This window comes from Octopus sinensis, linkage group LG21 (genome assembly GCF_006345805.1).
Source record: "Octopus sinensis linkage group LG21, ASM634580v1, whole genome shotgun sequence".
In the NCBI taxonomy this organism is placed as follows: Eukaryota; Metazoa; Mollusca; class Cephalopoda; order Octopoda; family Octopodidae; genus Octopus; species Octopus sinensis.
The window spans coordinates 9,467,043-9,484,542 of record NC_043017.1 but is presented as its reverse complement, the minus strand read 5'-3'; the positions used below and the strand labels follow the sequence as shown (position 1 = coordinate 9,484,542).

The following is a 17,500-nucleotide window of genomic DNA, read 5'->3' as shown; positions in this document are numbered from 1 at the left end:
GAGTGGATTTCGTGGATTGAAAAACTGAAAGAAGCCTGTTTTGTTTGTATGCATGGGTGTATGGGTCTGAGTAAGTTTGTTTCCTTGTCTTGAAAGCTAAATGGACACTCACATTCATGCTCACTGTCTCTCTCATTTCCCTCTTAGGAATATATATATAATGTGTATGTGTGTATATATATATATATATATATATATATATATATATATGTATGTGTATATGTATATGTATGTGTATATGTATATGTATGTGTATATGTATATATATGTGTATATATATGTATATATATATAATGTATATACGTACAATATGTATATGTATATATATATATATATATATATGTATATATATATGTGTGTGATCTTGATGTTCCTATGTAGTTGGTTAATAAATTATGTGAATGGGTATTATCTGGTAGTTGATGATTGATTAAAGTGTATTCCTCCATTTTCTTATTTTGTACATACAATATATATATATTACATATATATAATGTATATATATATATATATATATATATATATATATACATACATATATATGTGCGTTTATGTCAATGTACATACACACACACACATAATTACACATATTGTCTCATAAAAATATAGAATGTTTATAAGTGTATGTATACATATATAAGAATATAATATGTGTATATACACATAAGCAAAATGTGTATGTGTATATGCATACGCACACAGGCATATAAAAGAGAAATATAGGTGAGGCTATGTATGTCATAAGATGTGTAGAGTGTAGGCTACATTGATTATTGACAAAATCTACTTTTGGTAAATGAACTTTGATCAAAACTTAACCTGGCAATATTATGTTGTCTGGTTTGGTTTTGATATGTTGGAACCAGTCTGTATCAAATATATGCAATGTATGCTGTGTTAAGTCAATGTATTTATTAAATACCAGTTTTGGCCTTATTTCATTCAAAATGGTGTCGTTTACAACAATATGGCTGTACTAGTTTTAATAGCAATGTTTGACTGTGACACCCAGTCACAAACTTTCAGTTCAAAAGTAAAGTAGATTTTATGCACCTTGGGTAGTGTCTATTTTTTATAGCCCCAGGCCAATTAAAGCCTTGTGAGTGGATTTGGTAGATGGAAACTGAAAGAAGTCTGTTTTATATATATATATATATATATATATTATATATATATATATGTGTGTGTGTGTGTGTTTGTGTGTGCGAGAAATTGTGTTTGTGTCTCCTTGTCTTGATATTGTGATAGTTGTGAATGAGTCACTGTTTTACAAGCAGTGTTATTTATTTCTAATATTCTGTGAAAACATGTCTGGCCATGGCGGGAGATGTTACTTTGCTTGGAAACAGGTGAGAGTTGGTGACAGGAAGAGCATCTGGTTGCAGAAAATCTGCCTCAATAAATGCCGTCTGATCCAAGCAACCAGGGAAAAGCAAATATTAAAACAATGGCGATAATCACATATACACTTGCATGTATATCAATATATTGCTGGTATATATTTTATTGGCCCCAGAGAGACAAAAAAAAATGAAGTGTCATCCACGGTAAGAATTGAACTCGGAACATTAAAGGATGAAACTAAATACTACTATAATTATAATAATTACAAACTGTAGTGAACAGCAGCACCAGAAGAGTTTGAGAAATTCCTAATTAAGTGTGGTTTGTAGTTATAACTCATTAAGTTCTGAGTTTGGGTTTTACTTAAACCATTCATGCCGATCGTCCATTTAAACTGACCCTTAATTTATAAGGGTTATAAAACAAATACTTGATACAAATTGTGATTTGTGTATCAAAGAATGAAACATATCCTTAACATACTCTTTACTCTTTTACTTGTTTGTCATTTGACTGCAGCCATGCTGGAGCACCGCCTTTTAATCGAGCAACTCGACCCCGGGACTTATTCTTTTGTAAGCCCAGTACTTATTCTATCGGTCTCTTTTGCCGAACTGCTAAGTAACAGGGACATAAACACACCAGCATCGGTTTTCAAGCAATGCTAGGGGGACAAACACACACACGCATATATATATATATATATTATATATATATATATATATATATATACATATATACAACGGGCTTCTTTCAGTTTCCGTCTACCAAATCCACTCACAAGGCTTTGGTCGGCCCGAGGCCACAGTAGAAGACACTTGCCCAAGGTGCCACGCAGTGGGACTGAACCTGGAACCATGTGGTTGGTAAACAAACTACTTACCACTCAGCCACTCCTGCAATATGTATGCAGTCTGTATCAAATGGATTTCAATGAAATGTTTTTCAGTTGTTATTTAGGACAAAAATAATAGTTTCTGTGAATTTTCAGGCAACTTCATTCAGGAGAAAAATTCCAGCATGAATGGGTGAAGCTATCCTCATCTCTCATCTTTCTGGGGTTGGTAGAATATAAACATGAGTCAAAAACTGGGGTTGATTTACCGTTCCTATTCAGAAATCCTAGATATGAATTATAACTGAAAGCTAACTATACCCTCTCTCCTTCCAGGAGTTATTATTGCTTTATGCCTATGATAGTAACCTTTTTTTTTTCTTTTGTAAAAACAACAGCAATAACAACAACAGCAACAATAATTCATATGTCTTAGCCAATGTCATTTTCATTCCTCTCCACCAGATCCTTCTAAATATAAATGCAGAACATTTTTTCTTCTGATTATTTTATATCTTTGCATACCTCATTCTCAAGACTAGATTTGTTGTCTACTAATGGCTACTAGTGTATGTTACACTCTAGCATGTGTGCAAGCACATACGCACACACACACACACATGCATGCATGTATGGCCATGTAGTTGAGAAGCTTGCTTACCAACTATGAGGCCTTAGATTCAGTCCCACTGTTCAGCACATTGGGCAAGTGTCTCTACTATAGCCCTAGGCCAGCGAATACTTTGTGAGTGGATTTTGCAGACAGAAAATGAAAGAAGTACATTACACACACACACACACACAGAGGAAGATCATGATGACAATGATGATTATCATCATCATTTAACATCAGTTTTCCATGCTGGCATGTGCTGGATAGTTGGACAGGAGCTGGTAAGTCAGAGAGGTGCATCAAGCTCCACTGTTTTGGCATGGTTTCTACGTCTGGATGCCCTTTCTAATGCATCCAGAGTGGATTGGGTGCTTTTTATGTTGCACCGGCACTGGTGAGGTCTGTTTTGGCATGGTCCTCATGGCTAGAGATGTGTTTATGTGTGCATGCTGTCTTTATAAGCTGCATCTCTGGATTGCATCTATAGTGTGACCTCATTTATTACTGAATACTGAAACATCTATCTATATATCTTCCTTCCTTCCTAGTATATGGGTGTCAACAGAAACTCAATACAATTTATTAGGTGAAAATACTGTAGGACTTACAGAAGAGTGTGGTGTTTAAGCCCTCATCAAATTGAGTAGAAAAAGTAATAAAATAAGGGTCTTTTTTATGTAGTTTATGAATAGAAAGATCTGGGGAAAAATGCTACTAATGTCATGTGATTACACAATACACAAATTTGAAAACCTGATGTGAATGTAAGATGGAACATGGCCCCCATAAAATAATATGTATGTACACATACACACTCATGTACATATGTAATTATATACACATACACACATATATTGACGTATCTACCTATCTATCTATCTATCTATCTATCTATCTATCTATCTATCTATCTATCTATCTATCTATCTATCTATCTATCTATCTATCTGTCTATCTATCTGTCTATCTATCTGTCTGTCTATCTGTCTGTCTGTCTATCTATATATATATATATATATATATATTTATATATACATACATACACACATACCAAAAAACATCACAACAGCAGTCACGTGCACACACATACATTTTAGTACTCGTACATTAACTCCTACCTCATACATACAAATATACATACATATATACACATATATGTGTGTGTGTGTGTGTGTGCATCTTAGTCATTTCTCTCTGACGTTTGGTGACGTAGAATGGCCTTGGCTTTGAGTTTATTTGTATTTTCCTGTAATGCTTTGCCTCACTCAGCATAGTTAAGGAACTTATAAAGCTTCAGACACACACACTGTCTCTCTCTCTCTTTCTCTTCCTCCTCTCTTATTCCCTACTTTTTTCACACACATTTGTACATACTCTGTATGTCTGTCTGTCAGTCAATTACTCATCTTTATCTAGCTATCAGTGTTTTCTTGCCAACTCTCTCTCTTTCTATTTCCATCTGTCCATCCATCCATCTATCTGTCCATCTATCTATCTGTCCATCTATCTGTCTATCAATATCTATCTATCTATCTATCTATCTGTCTATCAATATCTGTCTATCTATCTGTCCATCTATCTATCTATCTATCTATCTATCTGTCTATCTATCTATCTATCTATCTATCTATCTATCTATCTATCTATCTATCTATCTATCTATCTATCTATCTATCTGTCCATCTATCTATCTATATGTCTATCTATCTATCTATCTATCTATCTATCTATCTATCTATCTATCTGTCTATCAATATCTGTCTATCTATCTGTCCATCTATCTATCTATCTCTATCTATCTATCTATCTGTCTATCAATATCTGTCTATCTATCTGTCATCTATCTATCTGTCTATCTATCTATTCTATCTATCTATCTATCTATCTATCTATCTATCTATCTATCTATCTATCTATCTATTATCTATCTATCTGTCCATCTATCTATCTATATGTCTATCTATCTATCATCTATCTATCTATCTATCTATCTATCTGTCTATCTATCTATCTATCTATCTATCTATCTATCTATCTATCTATCTATCTATCTATCTATCTATCTATCTATCTGTCCATCTATCTATCTATATGTCTATCTATCTATCTATCTATCTATCTATCTATCTATCTATCTATCTGTCTATCAATATCTGTCTATCTATCTGTCCATCTATCTATCTGTCTATCTATCTATCTATCTGTCTATCAATATCTGTCTATCTATCTGTCCATCTATCTATCTGTCTATCTATCTATCTATCTATCTATCTATCTATCTATCTATCTATCTATCTATCTATCTATCTATCTATCTATCTATCTATCTGTCCATCTATCTATCTATATGTCTATCTATCTATCTATCTATCTATCTATCTATCTATCTATCTATCTATCTATCCATCTATCCATCTATCTATCTATATGTCTATCTATCTATCCATCTATCTATCTGTCTATCAATATCTATCTATCTGTCCATCTGTCTATCTATCTGTCCATCTGTCTGTCCATCCGTCCGTCCGTCTGTCTATCTATCTTCCTTCCTTCCTAGTACATGGGTGTCAACAGAAAATGGAGTAAAATCATGTGCCTATGAAATTGTGTTAATAGTTATAAATAGTAATAATAATAATAATAATAAATTCAGCTGAATTTGAACTCGGAATGTCTTCACTACTGTGTGATACTCTTTATTTGTTCCCTCCCAGCATGCTTTGCAGTGTAATGAATACCATTTGTTTTCCCCTCTTGACATACATTTTAATGTGATAAAATTTGTTTTCCTTGTATTTTTTCCCAGCATGCATTGCAACATGATCCGATTTATTTTGTTGAAACAATGAAGGATCTTCTACTCCGGTGTTTCTTCTAATGGGGGCAATGGAGAAAGGGTCACACAAATTGTAGTGTTTAATGGTTTTAAGATGGGTTATAAACTTCAACTTGTCAAATATGGCATAGGAGAAAGAATTATACGGACTAGCAGGACCCGTGAAAATTTCATTGAATTGAAGGTAAACTTATTGGGTTGTTTCTGAGAACTTTAATCAAAAAAACCTAGAAGCGGAGTCTGTGTTTTGTCTGTGTCAAAAGATAGTCTCTCATTTCCTAATCATTGAAAGATGGAGAAGACTGGAATACAGTGATTACTTAATGCACTTTGTATACTTTTTTTTTTTTATGCTGAAGCATGGAACAAACTGCCTGCGTCAGTTGTCGACTGCCATGACACTGCATCCTTTAAGGCCCTCATGCTTTCTGAAATCCGCCGAAACTACACCTGATTGTCCCCCTTCCATACTCATACACATATGTGTATGTCATGACTCATGCACTGTTCTTTTCCTGACGCTTGTACATTACCCTATGTACTATACATACACTTTAGATGAGTTGTAGTGCACCTGAGCACTGTACACAATGTATTATTATTATTATGCACAATTTTATAGACTTAATACACAGCACTCTCCCTCTTTTTCTTTCACTGTTTGCCTTTCCCTTCAATTAATCATGTGAAACTGTTACAGAAGGCTAAATAAGGGAGAAAAAAAAAAACTAAGTTCCGTCATCATCATCATCGTTTAACGTCTGCTTTCTCTGCTGGCATGGATTGAACAGTTTGACTGAGGACTGGCAAGCCAGGTGACTGTACCTGGCTCCATTCTGATCTGGCAAGGTTTCTACAGCTGGATGCCCTTCCTAATGCCAACCACTCTGAGAGTGTAGTGGGTGCTTTTTAGAGGGACAGCCTTCATCAGGTGTCTTGGAGAAATTTCAAACTTGGGTTCTCATTCTTAAGGTATTTTTCGATGTTGTTGTTATCATTATTATTATTAATATTCAGGTCACTGCCTGGAATCAAACTTGGAATCTTGGGGCTAATAGCTTGCGCTCTTAACCACTACACCATATGCCCGTGGGCATATGGCATAGTGGTTCAATTCCTGAATAGTAGTAGTAATAATAATAATAATAACATTGAAAAATACCTTAGGAATGAGAACCCAGGTTAATATATGTTTCTTTACTACCCACAAGGGGCTAAACACAGAGGGGACAAACAAGGACAGACAAACGGATTAAGTCGATTACATTGGCCCCAGTGCGTTACTAGTACTTAATTTATTGACCCCGAAATGATGAAAGGCAAAGTCGACCTCGGCGGAATTTGAACTCAGAACGTAATGGCAGATGAAATATGGCTATGCATTTCTCCCGGCGTGCTAATGGTTCTGCCAGCTCGCTGCCTTGGATAATATAGTCTGGGTGGTGGAAAGAAAGATTAGATGTTCACTCCCACCTCCGATTTCCTTTGCAGATAGGTCTGCTCATTCAGTACCGACCTGGGGTTAAATAACAAGAGCAACAACAGCAGACATTTTACACATCGATGTATGTATGTGTGTAGTGTTATGTTTGTATGTGTGTGTATTTGTCTATATGTAATGCTACCTATGTGTATGTGTCGTGAGTGTATTGTATGTAATGCAACATTTATGTCTGTGTATGTTTGTATGTGTGTGTGTTATATGTATATTGCATGTGTATTTGCATTGCATGTATATGCAGTGCCGCCTTGACTGGCTTCTGTGCCGGTGGCGCGTAAAAATCACCATCCAAATCGTGGCCGATGCCAGCGCCGCCTTGACTGACTTCCGTGCCAGTGGCACATAAAATGCACCAATCCGATCATGGCCATTGCCAGCCTCGTCTGGCACCTGTGCAGGTGGAACGTAAAAAGCACCCACTACACTCACGTAGTGGTTGGCGTTAGGAAGGGCATCCAGCTGTAGAAACACTGCCAGATCTGACTGGGCCTGGTGCAGCCTTCCGGCTTCCCAGACCCCAGTTGCACCATCCAACCCATGCCAGCATGGAGAACAGACGTTAAATGATGATGATGATGATGTATCTTACCTTATGTATGTATGTGTGTGTATATTGTATTGTAACGTACTGTTTGCATATATTTGTGTGTATGTGTAATGTATGTATGTATATTGTATATGTGTGTCTTGTATGTAATGTAATGTTTATAAGTGTGTTATACGTATATTGTATGTATGTAATGTTAAGTGTGTGTTTGTCGTATGTACTACAATGTTTGCTCGTATCTGTGTGTTTGTGTGTAAATTCATTATTTACATCAATAGTCTGATAAAATTTGGTTTCCTTTTCTTTCCGTGTCGCCTTCAATTAATCCATAACACGTGGCCACAGATAAGCAAAGACATACAGGGTGAGGGCGGGGGGGGGGAAGCACCAAAACTTGGAAGCGATGTCATATATACAAATTATTTCTTTACAAGTATAACGCTTCTGTAATGTATATATGAATATACAATTGCGTGTATGTATATATATATGTATGTCTTTAAACAATTATAGACACACGCACACACACTATGGCACATACATATATCATACATGCATAATCTACATATGTATTATGTGTGTATATTCATTCATACTTAAATACAGAACTACATCAAATAATAACAACAACAACAACAGCAACAATTACCACTACCAAAGAAACAATCAGGCTGTTTGCTATGTAGGGCATGTAAGTTATTGGCTTTCAAAACCGGCCCAAACTAGCTCATTCTTGTTTACAGTGGAAATATTGTGCTCTGTGTTCATATATGTGTATGTTCACGTTACATACACATACACACATGTCAATACCCATAGCCACACACATACCATATGTATACATACATACATATATATATACATACATATATATATATACACACACACACATATATATATACACACACACACATATATGTATATTTACACACACACATATATACATACACACACACACACATATATACATACATACATACATACATATATATATATATATATAGGCATGCTCACATATTTATACCTATAGATTTGCATCCATATTTATGCGTGTATATATATATATGTATATATATCTGTGTGTGTGTGTGTGTGTTGTGAATTTCTGACCTGATTCATGTGGCTGATGAGAAAATATTACATTACATATTTTTGAGGTTTTTGCTTTCTTCAAACCAGGGAGAAGACAGAGAAAAAAACAAGAGGCAGGGGAGACGTGTATTGTTAGAGGTTTGTTTGCAAAGGTGGCTTCTATGATCGATAGCCTGGTTTTATTTATTGTTAGTACTGTTGTTTAACCCCAAGTCAGCCCTAGCTAAAACAGAACGATGATCAAAAGCCCTTTCTATTTTGCTTATATCAGGAACAGAACGGTGTTCTCATCACAGATAACAGCTATCCAACATATCCCTTTTTTTTAAGATGCTAAGGACAGTGGTTGCCCACCTGTTCACTAACAAGGAGCTGCCGCCACCTCTCTCATTTCATTTAAATGAGATTTTCACACAGACCACCCCTCCTTTTCTCTGAAACATCTGTCTAGCTCCATAAAATGATATTTAATAACGAACTTGTTTTTCTCATTTCATCTCCCAATTGGAAGAAAAGTCTGTAAATTGAATATTAATTATATGTAACTTACCAATTAATATACATATTTCATAATCAAACACTACAGACTTCATAATCGAACACAGCTCACTCACTGATACCAGCTTTAGACTGGCTGTGCTCAAGTGTGGTTTGGAGGGGATTTGACTGATATTTCCAGCAGGCCAAGTGACTACATACAGGCTCCTTTCTATCAAATGCTGTTCATCCTCAATTGAATAGGTCCACGATTAAAAGCATTCCAGCTGTGACCATCCTGTCTTCTGTCCTACTTGCAGGAAACTCAATAACACGTTATGCAATATGCCTTTCTGTTTTGCAGAAGTAAGATGTAATATTTAGGGTGATTTGGCTGCTATTTCTAGCAAGACGAGCAACCACGTAGAAGCCCTTTTCTATCAGATGTTATTGTTTAGCCATGGGTCCCTTGAGCAGATCACTGATTAAAGACATTCCAGCCATGACTATCCCTTCTTTTGTCCCATGTGCAGAGAGCCTAAGAATACATTATCCAACATGTCCTTTTGTGTTGAAGATGATAGGGTGTGATTTTAGGCAGATTTGGCTACTGTTTCTAGCAAACCGTGTGACCATATAGATGCTCCTTTGTACTGGATGCTGTTGCTGCTTAGCACTGGGTCATGCTTAACTGAGCAGACCTGTGGTTAAAGGCTTTCCGGCAAAACCCCTTTCACATTGCCGCAGTCCACTCAGCATTAAAGGAGTGACCCCTTGTGATGGACTGTTTTCAAGTGATCTTGGTCACTTGTATGCCATGGAAAATGGGAAACTGGCCTTATGAGTTTCAAGATTCAAGACAATTATTTCCAGAGGCCGATGATGATGAGATTTAGCTGCTATTTCTAGCTGATTGAACGACTACTTGGGAGCAGTGATTCTCAACTGCAGCTCCCAGGTATTCATGTAACCCTCAAACGTACTTCCGGTGGCCCCTAATGATCCCTTCCATGAATCTAAATATAAATTTTCCTGCTGTTGGCTTGTGTTTTCTTTTTGGTGTGGAGACCCTGCCTAAAAAAAATCCAGGTTTTGGATTGGGCCCAGATATTAAAAGTCGAGAAGCACTAACTTAGAGGCTCTCCCATTTTCTGGGTGTCTATGAAGGGGTGGAAATGTGACAGGTGGCTTAGAAACAACATATATGTTTACAAACAAAATATTTTGTCATTGAAGCATGAGAATCACATAATGATATAAAGCTTACTTCATTATAACATTCATGGTTCACTGCCCCCTATTGCAGTGCTGCCTTTATACGTGTTCACCGTACTGTGTCTCTTGCAATCCCCATAGTAACATCAGTGTGTTTAAGTGGTAAATACAGTCTCACTGCCTACACAGCACAACTGGTTTTGCCCCATGTTTCAACACTCGCATTGAAAACATGTGGCTTAGTTCTTTGAATGTTCAGCTTACAATCATGGCGACACTTTATTTCTCATTGCTCCAGACTGGGCTGGCAAAAATGAGTTGTACCTGTAATTAAACGGCCAGCCTTATCACTTTGTGTGTCATGATGAATCTCTACGCATGTACTCCTCACACAGTGTGCTGTGCAGTAGGACTGAACCCAAAACCTTAGTGTTGGGAAGCAGCCATGCCTGGGCAATGTCACTAACCCTGCTGGCATGGGTCGGATGTTAAATGATGATAACGATGAATCTCTTTGAGATCTTCATTAAGGATACACATGTCTGTGGGGTACTCAGCCTTGTCACACTGTGTCATGCTGAATCATCATCATCGTCGTTTAACGTCCGTTTTCCATGCTGGCATGGGTTGGACAGTTCAACTGGGGTCTATCTAGGAAGCCAGGAAGCTGCACCAGGCTGATCACTGGAGGCTACACACAGCATCATGTCACATTCCTTAAAAAGGAGCAGCAGCCTTTCTGACTCTGCCAATTGCCATCCTGATGTATTCACTAACTGTCCGTACTCACATTTGTACTCACTAACATTTTCTCATAACATCTCAGTATTGTTGCCATGTGAAAAGCACTCAGTCCACTCTGTAGGGTGGTTGGCGTTTGGAAGGGCATCCAGCCATAAAAACTGTGCCAAAGCAGACACAGAAGTCTGGTGCAGCCTCCTGGCCATGTCAGCTCCTATCAAACCATCCAACCCATGCCAGCATGGAAAGTGGATGTTAACTGATCCTTAAAAATCCTTAAAAATGTTTTAGCCCGAAGGCTGCGGCCATGCTGGGGCACCACCGCTGAAAGGTAATGGAATGCTTACAGCACCTAGGTTTCCCAAGCGGTCACCCATCTAAGTACTAATGAGGCTCGTTGTTGCTTAACTTCGGTGATCGGACGAGAACCGGTGCTTTCAACGTGATATGGCCGTAAGCCATATGATGATGATGATCTCCACTTCACAGTGCCTTAAGCCTCCCCCCCTCATAACACCTCCTCCCACACCTCACATCAGTTCACTTAATTGTTTGCTTACCTGTTTTCTGCTATCCAGGAGCTGCCAGTGGTATAGGTCGCAGTGTATGCGAGGTGTTTGCCCGTGAAGGAGCCAGGGTGGCGGCGGTTGATGTCCAAGCGCCAGGATTACAAGAAACACTGAAGCTCTTGAAGTCGGCAACTCCAGGTATTTATTGGACAAATTGAGTTTTGCTAAAATACAAACACGTTTGATTCCTAACTACATGATTTGGGGTTCAAGACCGTTGCATGGCGCTTTGGGCAAGTGTCTGCTATAACGTCTGGCTGACCAAAGCCCTGGGAGTAAATTTGATTGGTGGAAACTGAAAGAAATCTATCATGTATATGTGTGTCCTTCTTGTCATCAACCCTCACCTGTTCAGAAGCAAGGTAATATTTCTCCATGGCCAGACATGTTTTTCATGGAAGACTGGAAACAAACGACATCACTTGTATGATGATGATGATTTTCATTTACAACCATCACATGATGTCTAGACAAGGGCACACACACACACACACACAACAGGCTTCTTTTAGTTTCTGTCTACCAAATCCATTTTCAAAGCTTTGCTTGGCCCAAGATTATAGAAGACATTTGCCCAAGGTGCCAGGCAGTGGGACTGAACCCAAAACCACATGACTGTGGTTCTTAACCACACAGCCACACCTGTGTTATGATGATGATAATGGTTTCTGGTATAGGCTTCCAGGCCAGAGTTTTGGGAAGGCAACAATAAATTGAACCAATCTCAGTATATGACAGGTACATATATTATTCTTTTCTGCTCTAGACATAAGGCCTGAAATTTTGGGGGAGGCAGGGGCCAGTCGATGAGATTGACCTCAGTATGCAACTGGTACTTAATTTCAATATTTACATTTGACAGATATTTGTCCTCATCTTGTTTGTTGTTAACATGTCTTGGCTGATATACCCACCAGCATTTATGAGGTGTCTTGGGGAAATTTCAAACCTGGGTTCTCATTCCTAAGGTATTTTTCAATGTTGTTATTATTATTATTATTATTTAGGTCACTGCCTGGAATCGAACTCAGAATCTTGGGGTTAGTAACTTGCACTCTTAACCACTATGCCATATGCTCAGTGGTTAAGAGCGTGGGCTACTAACGCCAAGATTTCGAGTTCGATTCCAGGCAGTGACCTGAATAATAATAATGATAATTAACAACATCGAAAAATACCTGAGGAATGAGAACCCAGGTTCGAAATTTCCCCGAGACACCTGATGAAGGCTGGAAGGTATATCAGCCGAAACATTGTGTTAACAACAAACAAGATGAGGACAAATATCTGTCAAATGTAAATGTATGTACTGGAAATTGGCAAATGATTTTTCTGTTTTTCTTAGTCAATTATAGAAAGGAGAGACAGTATTCCTAACATTTACAGAACTACTCAACTCTTTACCTCATTTCCTTGGAACTGTGAGATCAATGTGGTATAAAAAAATTCTCACTGATATCATCACCCGATATCGTTTGTCAACATACAATGATAACGCACATGTGCTTATGTTTCTAGGGAACCACTATGCTTTCCCAACTGATATCTCACTGCCCCAGTCTGTAGCAGAGATGATGGATCAGGTGTCCAAGCAGTTCCAGGATGTTCCGACAGTAGCTGTGAACTGTGCTGGCATCACCCGTGACAATCTGCTGATACGCAGCACCGATGAGGATTTTGATAAAGTTATTGATGTCAATTTAAAGGTTTGTTTCTTTGTATCTGTCTTCAGCTGTTGAAGTTTTGAATGATATGGTGATTGTTTGCTGTGGAAGTGGTGAGTGATGTGGTGATTGTTTGCTGTGGAAGTGGTGAGTGATGGGATGTTTGTTGTGGAAGTGGTGAGTGATGGGATGTTTGTTGTGGAAATGGTGAGTGATGGGATGTTTGTTGTGGAAGTGGTGAGTGATGGGATGTATGTTTGTTGTGGAAGTGGTGAGTGATGGGATGTATGTTTACTGTGGAAGTGGTGAGTGATGGGATGTTTGTTGTGGAAGTGGTGAGTGATGGGATGTATGTTTACTGTGGAAGTGGTGAGTGATGGGATGTATGTTTGTTGTGGAAGTGGTGAGTGATGGGATGTATGTTTACTGTGGAAGTGGTGAGTGATGGGATGTTTGTTGTTGAAGTGGTGAGTGATGGGATGTATGTTTACTGTGGAAGTGGTGAGTGATGGGATGTTTACTGTGGAAGTGGTGAGTGATGGGATGTTTGTTGTGGAAGTGGTGAGTGATGGGATATTTGTTGTGGAAGTGGTGAGTGATGGGATGTATGTTTGTTGTAGATGTGGTGAGTGATGGGATGTATGTTTACTGTGGATGTGGTGAGTGATGGGATGTTTGTTGTGGAAGTGGTGAGTGATGGGATGTTTGTTTACTGTGGAAGTGGTGAGTGATGGGATGTTTGTAATGGATGTGGTAAGTGATGGGATGTATGTTTGTTGTGGAAGTGCTGAGTGATGGGATGTATGTTTGTTGTAGATGTGGTGAGTGATGGGATGTATGTTTACTGTGGATGTGGTGAGTGATGGGATGTTTGTTGTGGAAGTGGTGAGTGATGGGATGTTTGTTTACTGTGGAAGTGGTGAGTGATGGGATGTTTGTTGTGGAAGTGGTGAGTGATGGGATGTTTGTAATGGATGTGGTAAGTGATGGGATGTATGTTTGTTGTGGAAGTGCTGAGTGATGGGATGTATGTTTGTTGTGGAAGTGGTAAGTGATGGGATGTATGTTTGTTGTGGAAGTGCTGAGTAATGGATGTATGTTTCTTGTGGAAGTGCTGAGTAATGGGATGTATGTTTCTTGTGGAAGTGCTGAGTAATGGGATGTATGTTTGTTGTGGAAGTGGTGAGTGATGGAGTAGCTGTCTTCTGTGGAAATATCTTGTGGTGATGGCTACATTGTGGACACAAGAATCGACACATTTATCCATTGAAACTGTGTTTCTTTAACCCTTCAGTATTTCCACCTACCATATCTGCCCCAAATATTCTCGTTTTGTGCACAAACTGGCCAGATCCAGCCTCTCATTCTAGAATATTCTGCTTGTACATCAAAGTTAAGTTGGATGTGCAAATTTAATGCCATGAATCGCAGTATATCATCATCATCATGCATCTGCTTCCCATGCTGGCATGGGTTGGACGGTTTGGCCGAAACTGGTAAATTGGAGGGCTGCACCAGGTTCCAGTCTGATTTGGCATGGTTTCTACTGCTGGGGGCCTTTCCTAACATCAATCACTCTAAGAGTGTGACAGGTGCTTTTTACATGACACCAGCATCGACTGTGATTACATTTCACTTGGCTTGATGGATTTTCTCAAGTACCAACCTGAGAAATCAGCTTTTATAGACGATGACAAATGCTTAAAAGCTTAGATTATATCGGCAGGCGAATTTTCTCAGCCCCCAATGTTAGGACTAGTGTTAGGGGTTACATGATTTCAGTCTATATGAGACGATTTCTCCGGACAATATACTCTTTTACATGTTTCAGTCATTTGACTGCGGCCATGCTGGAGCACCGCCTTTAGTCGAGCAAATCGACCCTGGGACTTATTCTTTGTAAGCCCAGTACTTATTCTATCGGTCTCTTTTGCCGAACTGCTAAGTGATGGGGACGTAAACACACCAGCATCGGTTGTCAAGCAATGCTAGGGGGACAAACACACACATATATATATATACATATATACAACAGGTTTCTTTCAGTTTCCGTCTACCAAATCCACTCACAAGGCATTGGTCGGCCTGGGGCTATAGCAGAAGACACTTGCCCAAGATGCCTGCTACACAGTGGGACTGAACCCGGAACCATGTGGTTGGTTAGCAAGCTACTTACCACACAGCCACTCCTGTGCCTATATACTGCAGTTTATGGCATTAAATGAGTACACTCAAGTTAAGTTGTATGTCCAAATTAATATCCATTACAAAGACTGTTTCCGTTGATTGTAGTGAAGTCATTCTAGAAATAACGACATTATCGAAATGTCAAAGCTGTGAGGTGATGCATGATTGGTTCAAAGCAGTGTGAATAGATAAGCATTCACATTTAATAGAGCAATTGGCGTTAGGAAAGGCATCCAGCTGTAGAAACTCTGCCAGATCTGACTGGGCCTGATGAAGCCTTCTGGCTTCACAGACCCCAGCTGAACCGTCCAACCCATGCTAGCATGGAAAACGGACGCTAAACGATGATGATGATGAATTCTGTATGTTAAAAGGCTTAAAGGGGTTCTTTATGAAGAAACTGATGAAGATGGAAGGGTTCCTGGTTGTGTTTTTAAACCTGATATTTTTTGTTTTGTTTTTTTTTTATTCTGTTGTCAGGGTACCTACCTGGTGATGAAGGCTGTGGCACAGATGATGATGACCAAGCATGTTGAGTGTGGCTCCATCGTCAATATTGCAAGCATTGTTGGGCAGGTGAGTAAGGAAACCCCACCCCACCCCACCCCCTGTCATCTTTGTGATGGGGGTGGATTAGGGAGTTGGTTGTTTATTGTGAAGAGCTTTTGCACTCCTTATCTCTGTCGATATTAACTACAGATGAAAGGTGGTGAGCTGGTAGAATCGTTAGCACATCAGGTAAAAATGGTTAGTGGCATTTCATCCAGCTTTATGTTCTGAGTTCAAATTCCTTTCAGGGCAGTTGAGTACTGGGGTTAATATCATCAACTTACCCCTTCATCTGAGCTTGCAGGCCCTGTGCCAAAATCTGAAAGCAATATTATAGATGCATCATATTTTCTTGTCTTATATGTAAGTCTGACACCATCATCAACCCCCAGGACATTACGGTCTCAAGTCCTTGGGCTCATAGGGTTGGTTGCCATGGTTATAAGTGACCAAGATCTGTTAAATCTCTGTTTATCTTTGACTTGTTTCAGTTCTTAGACTGTGGCCATGCTATGGTGGTTACTACCTTCAAGAAGAATATTTAGTTGAATAATTCAACCCCAGGACTTACTTTCCTTTCTTTAAAACCTGATACTTATTCTGTTGGTCTCTTTCTGCTAAACTGCAGGGACATAAACACACCAACACTGGTTGCCAAGTGGCGACGAGGAGACAATCATGGACACAAAGATACTTGCACGCACACACACACTGGACTTCTTTCAGTTTCTGTCTACCAAATCCACTCACAAGGCCTTGGCTGACCCAAGGCTATAGTGAAAAACACTTGTCCATGGTGCCATGCAGTGGGACTGAACCTGGAACCATGTGGTTGGAAAGCCCCACACTTGCGTTCTGTTCCTGAATCAACATCTAAGTGGCTGAGTATTCCAAGACGTGTGGTTAGAGTCCGAATCCAGCTGATGAGAGCTTCTGTATAGTTTCTCTCTGACCAGTTTCACTCGCAAGATATGGCGCGACCTTGGGCTGTAGAAAATGTTTCTTGCCTAAGATGCCAAAGCAAACTCCTCAACCATTCAGTCATACTGCTCTTACACTCAAAAATATGTCAGAAAAGCAGATACGAAACCATTACAGCTTGGATGAAGGGCAGACATTCAGCATTTGAAATACAATAAGGGTTATGTAAGGAATTCACGTTATTTATAGTGGTACTTGGTGTTGTTAGTAACATTGGTCCTTTTTCTTTGTGTGTCATTCTAGTATGGGAACATTGGACAATGCAACTACTCAGCATCAAAAGCTGGAGTTGAAGGATTAAGTAAATCCGCTGCAAAAGAACTTTCCAGGTAAGTTTGTGTCCATGTAT

General features: G+C 38.9%; 2 protein-coding genes and 1 non-coding gene across 3 annotated transcripts in view; 1 reads left to right on the top strand and 2 right to left on the bottom strand.

Annotated features, from left to right (window-relative positions):
• LOC115222977 (estradiol 17-beta-dehydrogenase 8) overlaps positions 1–17,500 on the top strand; it is a 41,359-nt gene that overhangs the window by 12,255 nt on the left and 11,604 nt on the right. Inside the window, exons 2-5 of the mRNA XM_029793400.2 lie at positions 11,780–11,908; positions 13,289–13,476; positions 16,102–16,197; positions 17,395–17,480. Of these exons, the coding sequence (XP_029649260.1) occupies positions 11,780–11,908; positions 13,289–13,476; positions 16,102–16,197; positions 17,395–17,480 (499 nt within the window). The remainder of the gene's footprint in view (positions 1–11,779; positions 11,909–13,288; positions 13,477–16,101; positions 16,198–17,394; positions 17,481–17,500) is intronic.
• LOC115223049 lies at positions 11,542–11,660 on the bottom strand. The gene has a single exon (XR_003882769.1). It is a non-coding gene; the product is annotated as a 5S ribosomal RNA (ribosomal RNA).
• Positions 15,950–17,500, bottom strand: part of LOC115222999 (DNL-type zinc finger protein-like) — a 20,733-nt gene continuing 19,182 nt past the window's right edge. Inside the window, exon 3 of the transcript XR_005003380.1 lies at positions 15,950–15,977. The gene's annotated coding sequence lies outside the window, so the exon portion shown is untranslated. The remainder of the gene's footprint in view (positions 15,978–17,500) is intronic.